Here is a 12,626-nt window from a genome sequence, read left to right as displayed (position 1 = left end):
TTCAATTCTTCCACAGATTAACCATAGGCTCTCTTGAAATATGGTCTTCAGATTCGATTGAAGATGCTAAGTTTGGTTATAGGTTGTTTTACATCGGTTGATCTTTTTAGTCTTAATAAAGTGATCAGTAAAAAAAATAAACTGATTGTATGAGCTCAACTTGTAGTGAAACGATCTCATATAAGACTTAGTGAAATATTTATTATAATAGACAGGAGCAAATCAAAAACACATAATATTTTTTAAGTTTTGTTTATTTTATATTTTTTTTGAAGATTTTGTGTTTAAAAACAAGTAATTAAACTAAAGCAAAAATAATATAAATTAATACTTCTATTTGACGCCCGTAACATTAGAGGTCAAATGCGATAAACATATTACATATGTCTAGACTCACCCCTACCTCTAAACGAGAAGATTCCTTTTATTTTCATATAATTTGCTATAGTAAGCAACCTTTTGGAAAGAACAAGAACATGTTTGTACCTTATCTAGACAGCTTTTGATTATGTAATGAACTAAACTTTGAAAATAAGTGTTAATATTTAGGTAGCATTGTATAATGTCATATCCTTTACAAACTACATTTAAAACTGACACCAGTAAGCATTATGTTCGTCCTTACGATGGTTGCTAACAAGACCGCCGCATTGCAAACAGATGAAACTATTACCATCCGAGAAGGCATCTAATACAATATGTTTTCTTCCACTCTCCGCCAAAATTGACTTTCCGCAAGCATCAGACTCAATTTCACGATCAGGAGCACTAGATGGAGTCACCGCTGATGATGGTGTCAGTAATGGTAATGGCGATGATGACAGTTCACTTCCCGTAGGCTGAGCTTCAGCTATTACACACTCGGCAAATAAAGAGGCGAGCTGATCGGCTTCGGCACTTGCTCGTAACTTTGATCTATACAACTCACGTGCACGTTGCAAGATGTGGAAGACGGCCTCTTCTCCTCCTTTAGTTCTCATAGCCATAACTACCTGTTGAAGACGAAATTCACCAAGGCCTTAAGACTGGATAAGAATAAAAGATCACCAACAGTTATTCGGATCTAATGGGCCTTCAATAAAACATCAACTCAATGTCGAGTCAAATAGTACGATATACAATGGAATAAGTCCGTTTGTTAGTTTTTTGACCACCCAAAGCACAAAATTTTGCTGTTTCAGCTAAATTAAACCAAAAAACAATAATTCGTAGTCAGGATTGCTTGCAGTTGTCAAGACATTTCAATACCTCAATACTACTAAGTGGGTCCCACCTATGCGAGGTCAGGGGGTCAAATGTATGCAATCTAGCCCTTTTTACTGATACCCAGAAGGTTATCAACTTCTAATAGATAAGAGGTGCAGTTTTCAAGACAAGCAGATATTAATGTGGATTTAAAGACCCACAAAGTAGTATTAATGCACATGAAAGGAATCTAATTTCTGGCTTTTCAGAGAATTTAGGTAGACACCAACAGAAAAAATATCTTTACAGTCCAAAAGGAGGTAAAAACAGCAGAACCTATACAACTCACACATAAAAGCTAGCTGAGCATCCAGAAGATTGAAAAATTGCAGAGCAACCCGATAACACGTCCAATTCTTAAATGCCCATTCCATATTCTGTTACCCGGACAGCTGGATTTGGGGACACTAGATATGATTAAGCAGGATAAAGGGTCCAACATGTGCAAATTCCAGGATTCTAATTTTCTGGTCCAACTTGTATTGAAAAGTCATTCGCAAGATTTCCCAGCAACAGAAAAATACTACATTTGAACAAAGTATATAGTGCAAAAATAAGGCCGCATCACATCGCATGGAATAGGCCGTGTTGTAAAGGTTTTCAAAAATATTTATAGGGTTGTAAAAGTGTAATGAACCGGGTTTTGGGCAGTCGTGAGGTATCTCATGTTTTCAGCCTATATATGACGTTATGATGACCGCATCACTCCCATCACCGCATCGTTGTGTCGTTACCGCATTTTTGCATTATTGCAGGTCTAAAATAAAACCTAGAAAGTAAATTAAATGTTGTACCCCAGAACAATTTCCATCTTTTATTCATATAATCAAAGCTTGACATGGCTGACTGGCTATTTGATAGATTCAGTAAAATCCAGTTATTCCTTTTCAGTGTCAAAAAGAGTTCTCCATGAGTTTTTTCACTGCCCTTTAGCCATGGTCTTAGGAAACCTCAAAAGAGATTCAGAATTTCTTCCACATGTAGAATATATATTGTAGACGCACGCACAATAGATCTGTACAACTAACTCACTGTTAAGGAAAAATTAGACGGACAAGATTGATCTTACAATTACCATAGCCCCTAAGTTACTAAAGTAAACAACGTTGAACTTAAACTCTAGAACTGGAGCTCATAAAGAGACAGCCACTGATTGCCAATGGAAAAGAAAGACCGAGCACAAGAAACAAACAAGCTGAAGACCAGCAACTCAAACTCCAAACTCGGTAGTGCCAAGTAAAAAATTATTGAACTGAACAAATATGTAGGAATGCAAGACGAAGAGTTCGAAAACAGCACAACTTTTTCATTCAACACCTTTAGAAGCAAAGAGAGAGAACATGCATCTGACAAAGAAATTGAACATGTCACTAATACCGAAATACAACAGAAACAAAATCTTGCACACCGAATAGTTATAAGTTTAGTCAATTTGTAGTCAACCTCCACACTACAAACAAACCCACCACATCTTACGTGAAAGTTAATTTACTAGACTCAATACAAAAGGTACGTTGATATAATAAACTTATCCATATGCAAAGAACTTCAAGAGATTTGTACGAACTTGATGCAAACTTAGATAGTGATTAGTGAATATCCAGTTTTTTGGCAATGTAATTTATAATCACGTAATTGTCGAGGAAATAATTTCTTGGAGGTTTTTTAATTTTATTTTGATGTATTTTCTTGGAGCAATCTTGGAGGTACATCATCATAACTTTATGTATTTGAAAGAGACATAAGAGTCCCTTGATAATTATAATGTTACATGGTTTGTTTGGACTATCTCTTGCATGACCCTTGCAGCGAGTTTATGTTTTCTTATATATGAAGCATTGAGAGTGGCTAGAGGGAAAAGGCTTGTGGAGAAAAAACAGTCTCGAGAACATAAGAGTATGGAGGAGTAATAGGGTCTCCTTGAGACACTATATGAGTACTACATGCAGATGTATGAATACTTGGCATGCAAAGAAGCACTTTTCAGATGAAATCCCAGAGTCAAAAACCCTACTAAATAAGCTACGAAGGTGGTAAAAGATTGGTTCAATTTTGGAAACAATGAAAATCAGAAGGGGAAAAATAGAAAATAAGCACCTAATTTCACAAAATTTTGCTAGGTGCGCTCTTAGGCAAGCTATTTTAACCTCTAGGAAAAATTTTAGTTGCTCTCCTGTGCTTTCTTACTGCCCTAGTTAGTTTAAGAACCATTTTCTCATTGTACGGAGAGATATATACAACACAAATGCACTAAAATTGTGTTTCACATCTACAATCTACATAAGAAATTATAGAATTTCTCACTTCAACATTGAATTAAAAAGAAAATCACCAAATACCCATTGCACTGTGGTGATTAAGGTGTGATTTAAGTCGTTAATCCATGGTTAATATGTTGTGGTAAAAAGAGGTGAAAAAGGGGTAAAATTGATATAAGGTGAAATGGATTGAAAGGCAAAAACCAACTTTGAGAGTGCAGGAAAAGCCTAGTCGGCTTACTCAACTCTCTCTAGATTATATAATTCTCTCTTCTCTCCATTCTCTATTCTCTCTCAATTGTGATCATCACCATTGAAACTCCATTGGAGGTTCTTGAAGGCAATAAAGACATCTAAGTAAGACCATGGACGTAGCCCAATCAGGAATTAACCACGTTAATCATTGTGTTTGGTTTATTTGCTCTTTTATTGCTTTGATTGTGCTTTTTTGATTGTGTTGCATACAATTCTATTTTGGGTGTTCATTGTGTAATCATTCTTGAACCTTAAACCTTTGTTCTTTGGGTAGTGGGAGCTTAATTCTTCAGATATATACAACACAGATGCACTAAAATTGTATTTCACATCTACAATCTACATAAGAAAATATAGAATTTCTCACTCCAACCTTGAATTTGGAAGAAAATCGCCAAATACCCATTGGACTATATGATGAAAAACAGCATAATTAATTTCTGGGCAATCGATTATAATGGAAACTACCCATTTCACAATGTTTCTAAAAAAATCAATAGCAAATCATAATCAACACAATAATCCAGCATCCAACTTAAAGAAAGTAATGGAAAAAGAAGAGAAGAAATTACAGCATGAAGAGCCTGAGAAGGCTGGCCTTGGTCGATAAGTTGACGAGCCATTGCAAGAAACCCACCAGCAACGTCGTTTTGGGATGGTGAAGGTGAAGGCGAAGAAGTAACAATTGAAATAGGAGTTAGGGTTTGTCGTTGAAGCTCTGGCTGAGGCAATTCCTTGTCCATATCCATGTCCATAGTATCCTCCATGTCTATAGTATCCTTCATCTTCTGCAAATCTCTCATTTTCTACACAATAATAATATCAACCTGATTCTTGTTGGTTAGGGATTGGAATAGGAATAGTAATAATCATTGGAGTAATTTGATGCTCCTTTTCAAATGGGTTCTTATGGTTTCCACTTTCAGATTCATTCACTAGATGCTTCTAGGAATTTCTTCTTGCCCTTTCTCATGTTCTTGTCACAAACAACAATCACATGTGTTGTTAATTGTGTTTTTTAATTAAAAAAAATTACCATAAATAAAATAAATTTTTATTAATTTTTCTTTAGGAGATTTTTTCTTGAAATAATACTAGTTTTAGTTTATTATCTAAGTTATCAATTTTTGTTACATAACATGTTAGGGATATTAAACGGAAACACCTCTTAAATTAGTGTTATTTATAATTAATCAAAAATTGGTATTATTGTAGAAAAATAAGCAAGAGATTATATTATTCCTAATAAAAGTGAAAGTAGTCGGAAAAGTAATATACTATCTCATTAACAGGATTTTATCTTTTTTAAGACAGTGAGAATCAAACATTCAAACTTATGTTATTGTTGTGATTTAATGTCATTTGTCATTTGCTCTAATACAAATTCTCGTGAGAGACGGTCTCTTTGAAAGACCATCGCTAATTAAATTGGCTCATAAAAAAAATATAGAATAAGAATAGGCTAATTTTAATGGACTAGGTCAGAGAAACGTCTTGGTTGTTTGCTCTAAACTTGTACTCATACTCTTTGTCAAAGTTCAATTGATTCTAACTCAAGTCGTGTCAATGATTTGTTTTTTTAGTTATTCAATGATCATTTCTTCCCGATTAATTTGTTATCTTTTTCGTTTCTATTTTTTGATCAAAACTTTTTTTATTTTTATAAAAGTTTTTGGAAGTGATCCATTAAATTCTCATTCTTATTAAATATTCTTGCCTTTATTAAGTATTTATGTAGCCACAAATCTTTTTATTGGTACTAAATTATGTTTAGATAAGTAACGGTGATCAAATAAAGTCACTCAAGAATCTATGTTGGTATCAACGCTTTTTACAATTTCACTATTACTTTATATGTTTAATAAACTAACAATCATACAATTCAAAACCTTTTGTTCCATTCAAGACCATTCATAGGGCTAAAGAATACCTATTGGAAAAAAAAAGGGCTTTCTAAAAGTTATTTACTAATACTGGTCATTTAGTATTCCGCGTATTTCTCGAGAGACCGTCTTTTCTAAAGACGATTATTAGAAGCCCAACCTATTATGTTAATTTAAAAAAAAAATCGACGCACGCGTGTAAGTGTAATGTGAAAAGTCACATAATATATTTGGAGTTGTAACAACATTTATTTGGGGTATAACATAATATATTTGGTCTTTTACTAGCATATATTTGAGGATTATATTTATAACATAAATTATTTGGGGTTAAACATAAAATATTGGAAGCTATAACAATATATATATGTTTGAGGTTATAACATAATATATATGAGGTTATAACAATATATATTTGTGGTTATAACATATTATATTTGGAGTTATAATATAATATATAGTTCGTTATATAATGATCTGTGTTTGAGGGTATAATATTTTTATAATATCAAATATATTATGTTATAACCCCGAATGTATGTTGTTATAACTTTATATATATTATATTATTACTTCAAATATACATTGTTACAACTCTAAATATATTATGTTATAACCACAAATATATGATGTTATAACCCCATATATATTATGTTATAACCTCAAATATATGCTGTTATAACCCCATATATATTATGTTATAACCTCAAATATATATATATATATATATATATATATATATATATATATATATATATATTATAACTTCAAATATATTATGATATAATCCAAAATAAATTATGTTACAAACCTCAAATATATGTTGGTATAACACCAAATATATTATGTTATAACCCCAAACAAATGTTGTTATAATTCCAAATATATTATGTGACTTTTCACATTACACTTACACGCGCGCGTCAGTTTTTATTTTAGAAAAGACGATATCAAGTAAGAATTGTTGTTTAGTATTTTATCTCATTCCTCCGTTTTAAATTACTTGCAACAGTTTTCACTTTTGGATATTTCACAATACTTGCAATATTGCTCTTTTTGACAAAAAGTAACTATATAATTTTCTATTTTATCCTTACTTTATTCTTACTCTACACAATATTATATTTTACCTACTACTATTAGGGGCGTTATAGACATTATGTACTTGATAATGATATTTCTTATTACTTATACCAAAATACAATATTACAAGTAAATAAAAACAAATGAAGTACTTTATTGTACTTTCACAATAACAAAAAACTTAAAATCTATCTCATATCTTATTTAAAAACTAGGCTTAATGCTTTGTTTATCTAATCAGATCTTTCTATCATTTATCATCTTTTTATTTTAACCCAACTTTTCAAAGAACTCATTTATCATGTCAAATTATTCTATTTTCAATATCATATAATATCTTGTATTATGTCACGACTATAATGCGGTGTACCCAAGCAGACCGCGTACCAAGTCTGTCCACGCATTCAACTTAGAAATTCCCGATTAATCACTATGATATATGAATCACCATAAAAAATGGATAATGGTAAAATAAATAATACTAAAAAGATAAATTAAATCACAAAATTTTTACCGTATCAAATCCTACCATATAAGAGCGATTTGTTAACAAAGAAAAAACACAAAAACTTGGACGTGACGGTCTCATATTGAGACCGTTAATATGGGTCGGCCCAAAAGCTAAAAATTGAAAAATAAAAATGACCGATATTCTAGAATTTAAAATTTCAATTTTGACATTAAAGATATCAATTTTAACTTAAAGTAAACCTTAAACAAATCAATTAAAATAAAAAATTTCAATTTTGACCTATAAGTGATCAATCTTGAAGTTGAATGATCAATTTCTACCGAAATATAGTTTTGTTTTCACAATTTCAGAATGGAGGTAATAAAATGGTGTTATTCTATCATTCTATGAATGAATTTTAAACAATAAATGAATAGTCAATAACACTATCAACAATAGTGTTAAGACATTGCACAATACAAGTATTCTTATTTGATGCAACATGATAATTCTAATGGAACATATGAGTACTTGTACTCTTTAATCATGGATCAATAATAGTGATATTGCTCATTCTTAAATAGTTTTAGTTTATAATGAACTTGGAAATAAAGTTGTAGCCTTGTAGGTGTAGATTTGCTAACCTTTGTTGAGCAGGCAGAGGAAGTATCGATCTCGAGTTATGCCTGTCAAATGATTCTATGAATGCTCTTACAAATGATCAAAAGTTCATGATTGCTTTGTTATACAAAGAATTTCAATTTTGATCTAAATATAATTGATTCAGACCTTAAAATGATTTTAAAAAAATCAATTTTAACTTAAAAAATATCAATTATAATCTTAAAAAATCAAGTAAAGAGCAAATATTATAAAAAATTATATTGAAGCTGATTGAATTATCCGTCTCATGATAAATAGTTGCCCAAGGAAAAATAATCGGATCCATAGGGTATCTATACGAAATTCGTGTAGCGTACAAACGACGCAGATTTTTAAAGCGTAGTCACAACTCATAAAGCGACAGGGGTTTGGATTTTGGCCTTGGAGAGAGATCGAAGCACCGAAAATGTCGAGCATTGCCCGTGGAAGATTATCAGAAGAACGTAAATCTTGGCGTAAGAATCATCCTCACGTATGTATCCTTCTACGTATTCGTATTCTCGGCGAATTTCTCCTTATTGATTACTCTCTTCTGTTGATCAGTTTTTGATTCCGATTTTTCCTTTATGTTCGTTAAATAATGTTATTAGGGTTTTGTTGCTAAGCCAGAAACTCTCCCTGATGGAACCGTCAATTTGATGACTTGGCAGTGCAGCATTCCTGGTAAAGCTGGGGTACGCTAATTGGCTCTTCCTTTTATTTATCTGGAATTTATTTGAATATCTTAGTTAATTATTCGACGAATATTGTTTTTAGGATGCATAAATTCATGTAAGAATTCTGTATGTTTTAGGGTTTTTTTGGTAGAGTAATCATAATTAGGTTTTTTTTTTTTTTGTATTTTAATCATAATCATGGACATCATCTTTTGTGGAATCAATTCTTATAGTATAATCTTATGAAGTGGTTTGGTAATTCTATTTTGTGTTTTTTGATAGTTCTAATGAATGGGTTACTCGATAGAATTTTTAGAATTCTTATGAAAGTCTGAGGCGATGTTCTACACCCCTGCTCATGACTTCATGGTGTGACTCATAAGCTTAATCCAATGATAGTTAGAACAATCTTGCATGTTGTTTTGGATAGTTACCATAGTGCTGATTCTCCTGTCTTTTGGCCTTTTTTGTTCCCTATATCTTGTTATCGAGATTAGTTATTCAATTTAATTCCACTTCCCTCAACAATTCCAATCCGTAAGAGGAATATTGTTTAGACTTCAGACCCAGTAATTTCTTTTGTTTCATTTTGTTGTGCTTCTTTCACCTTTACATTGTTTATTTGTCTCATGACTTTGTTTGTTGTCTTCCACCCATACTATGGCTGCTCTCCTTGATATCCATTGAACAACTCGTCAAAGCACTCTTTCCATCTATCCTTGATCTCATTATATTGGTCAAGATTGTTCTATTGTTATACTTTAAGATTTTAAGCAACTGTCTTTTTTTGGCAATTCTACAAAGATCTCTTGTACCTTTTCTCAATTCAAGCTTATTGTATATCTCTTTGTGCAATTTTAGCTTGCCTCACAATATTTTGTCTTGATTTTGCCTTTCTTTTATTGTGTAATTTTCTAAATGACATTATTTCTATTTCTTTATCGCAATACTTCCTCATTTCATCACGTTAGTTTCTTTTTACTACCATACAAACCTTTGCTTCTTTAATCACGTCTGTGTACAAATATATCGTTTTGATTCTTTTTATTTTTTACCTTGAGATAAAGTGTCAATCTCCTATATATTTCAAATTGGTACTTTAGGTGAAATATAGGGTCCAATATAACATTCCTTGGTGAAATTACGTGGACATTTCCTTTTCAATTCTTTACCTCATCTCATCCATCAAAATGGATGAACAATGAAGTCAAATTCATGCGGTAAGAGATAGGGTCTTCATCCTCGGTTCAAATCAATTAGCAGATGTGCTTGATATGGTCTCTAGTGTTTTCGTGATGGATTTATAAAGAATAATTGTATCAATCTATTTGCACATTTTGTTTTAATAATTACCCTGCACCTAAACCCTTGCCTAGCCTCTATAGTGCACCTCTGTGGCTGCAAACAGCCCAAAAAAAATCCTCTCCTATTATCCTATTCTTGTTTAGGAAGTTTGAACACATTTCAATCAATTCGGGCTTAATTGTAGTTTTATCTTGAAAGAAAATCTAAGTAAATATTTGATTGGTTTAGCCACATGGGCACTTCTTTCCACCTACCTAGGTATTGAGGATTGCATTGAAGTTAGTATAGCATTCACTTACCTTGGTGCAATATACTTGTATTTCAGATGATTAAATATTCTTTTAAAAGAAAAATCCAATGTCTGTATGTGGGACTTGGGAGCTGATTTAAAGTGAGTGAATTTGATGAGAAGATTGTCTTGTGGGACTTCTATCCAACAATTGATTTTAAAAGATTAGAAAACAAGGAAATGAGGAATGTTATAGTGGAAATCAATGGCTATTGTAGACTGCTTTGTTTCGCTTGTACTGCATGATTTTATTATGCTAAGGTTTGCGCATCCATTGTGCTTGCTAATATGAGTTTTTTTGTCTCCCATGGACCATGAAGTATGAATTGGTGAAACCATAATGATAGTAAAGTTTTCTTAAATAGAAAATATGCATGGTTCTAATGTTACTGGAAGATGATGTGTACTTCCAAGGCTCAATCAAAAACAACGATAAGTTTGCGTATATCCCACCTCCCAAAAGCCGCCTTGGTGGGAGCTACGTAGGAGCATTGGGGCAATGGAATGTTGTGTGTATACATTTCTTTCAAATCGAGACATGTACATGCAGGATGTGTTAATTGCTCTGGGTCACTTTCTCAAAAAAAAAAAGGATCCTGGAAGCCTGTGATTTAGTGATGTTTATTCTAGTGTAGTGCTAGACATCTGTTACCTGTGGCTTGGACTTGAAGGCAGGTTTTGCGTAGTGCAGTAATTGATGGAGTAATGTGCTGCAAAGCACCCCTGATTTCCTTGTTACCTCTTTTCACTTCACCTTTTGTTTTTGTACACATGATATTTAAGTAACTGAAGTCTATTTATAATTCAATGGAATGAAGAATAGTAGAGTATATGCCTGATAAAAATGTTGTTTGTACCAGACTGACTGGGAAGGTGGCTGCTATCCTCTCACGCTTCTGTTCACTGAGGATTACCCTAGTAAACCCCCAAAGTGCAAATTCCCGCCAGGATTCTTTCATCCAAATGTCTACCCTTCTGGAACTGTGTGCCTGTCGATCCTTAATGAAGATAATGTGAGTGCTTAGTATTTCTTATCCTCTTTATTGATGCAATTGGTATTCAACCGTTTTATTCATTTTCCTTGCCGACATCTATGCAGGGATGGAGGCCTGCCATTACTGTTAGGCAAATTCTTGTAGGTATCCAGGACTTGTTGGATGAGCCAAATCCTGCTGATCCAGCTCAAACAGATGGATACCAGCTCTTTATTCAGGTATATAACTTTGCTTTAAAAATGTCTGGAAATTTTGGAGGCAAACTATTGAGTATTGAAACTGTTTTTATCATTTTTGATTTAAAATTTCAGGATCCTGCTGAATACAAAAGAAGGGTTCGACAGCAAGCCAAAGTTTATCCACCCCTTATCTAGTTGCAACTTAATTTCGTTGTTGCAGGCTATTGGATTGACTGCCCATCTAGTTATAATATAAAGTCGTTGCAGTCTGTTGGATCAATCGTTATGCTCAATATTTACTCGACTATGTATTTGGTGATTTTTTCCGAACCTTATATGATTTTCTGCAATGAGGATATGCAAATCCTTGTGGCTTCTCATTTCAGACATCAAAGATAATCATTTTCAGTTTTTATGATTTCCCCCTTGCTTTCTCACTCTAATATTGTGTTTTAGCCTTTTGGGTCTTAATCATAACAATGTGTGCAATGGCTGATGAGTCTACATCATTCATTTAGTTGTCATTTAATAATGAGAATAATAATGAAGTTTTAAAGGTAAGAATAATCTGTGAAGGTTTATGATAATGTTCGTTGTACTCTACATCTTCCCCCCCACCCCCCCCCCCCCCCCCCCCACACACACATATATATATAATATGGTCAAGTTCCAGTGAGAATTAAGCTTATATGAGAACCGTGAGAATTAAAATTTCCGATAAAAATGTGTTACTTTTTTATATATGAGAGATCCATTGAGAAAGATGTTGAAAATGGCAGGATAAGAAGGATTCTACACCTTTGATTTTACAAAAATAAAAAAAAATCTATGGTCACGATTGAGCTAAAAACACATAATTGTAAAAGTAACTATAACATAAATTTTTAGAATGTTCTTACTTCATAGCATAGTATCCTTTTTTGTATATATAGTAACAAAACAAAATCAAACAAAAATCCTTCACATCCTTCTTATTTTAAAATCTTTCTTATTTGATCCTCCAAAATATATATATATATATATATATATATATATATGTTAAGTACAATCTAAAACCTAAGAAGTTTTAGCTTTTAATAATAGGAATAATTTAAATTAAAATATTATTTGAGATGAACCTAACAAAAATTTATGTGTTATTATTAATTTCTAATATTAAGTTATAATTAGTTTCGTTTCATAATGACTCAGATATAATTTTAAAATTTTTAAAATCTATATACATTTAAGAGTTCTATATTTTGAAACATTAATTCAATTCGATATCCTATTCTAATCATCAATAAATTATTTTCTAATTTGATTATATATTTATAAATTTTTCTAAATAATGAAATTACTTTATTAGCTCATTCAAACGATAC

The 12,626-nt window shown here is 32.1% G+C and overlaps 2 protein-coding genes across 2 annotated transcripts; one reads left to right on the top strand and one right to left on the bottom strand.

The window, feature by feature from the left end:
- Window positions 1-216: 216 nt before the first annotated feature.
- LOC130810622 (uncharacterized) lies at window positions 217-4,831 on the bottom strand. The gene is made up of 2 exons (XM_057676755.1): window positions 4,331-4,831; window positions 217-992 (listed from the first exon to the last, which is right to left on the bottom strand). Exons 1-2 carry the CDS (start codon window positions 4,559-4,561, stop codon window positions 588-590), a joined length of 636 nt encoding a protein of 211 aa, XP_057532738.1. The 5' UTR covers window positions 4,562-4,831; the 3' UTR covers window positions 217-587.
- A 3,287-nt stretch (window positions 4,832-8,118) lies between these two features.
- Window positions 8,119-11,705, top strand: LOC130810620 (SUMO-conjugating enzyme SCE1-like). Its single transcript, XM_057676752.1, has 5 exons — window positions 8,119-8,310; window positions 8,429-8,512; window positions 10,949-11,101; window positions 11,188-11,301; window positions 11,395-11,705. Exons 1-5 carry the CDS (start codon window positions 8,245-8,247, stop codon window positions 11,455-11,457), a joined length of 480 nt encoding a protein of 159 aa, XP_057532735.1. The 5' UTR covers window positions 8,119-8,244; the 3' UTR covers window positions 11,458-11,705.
- The last annotated feature ends 921 nt before the right edge of the window (window positions 11,706-12,626 follow it).

This window comes from Amaranthus tricolor, chromosome 4 (genome assembly GCF_026212465.1).
Source record: "Amaranthus tricolor cultivar Red isolate AtriRed21 chromosome 4, ASM2621246v1, whole genome shotgun sequence".
Lineage (NCBI taxonomy): Eukaryota > Viridiplantae > Streptophyta > Magnoliopsida > Caryophyllales > Amaranthaceae > Amaranthus > Amaranthus tricolor.
The sequence above is the reverse complement of the archived record's forward strand: the minus strand, read 5'-3'. Positions and strand labels throughout refer to the sequence as shown.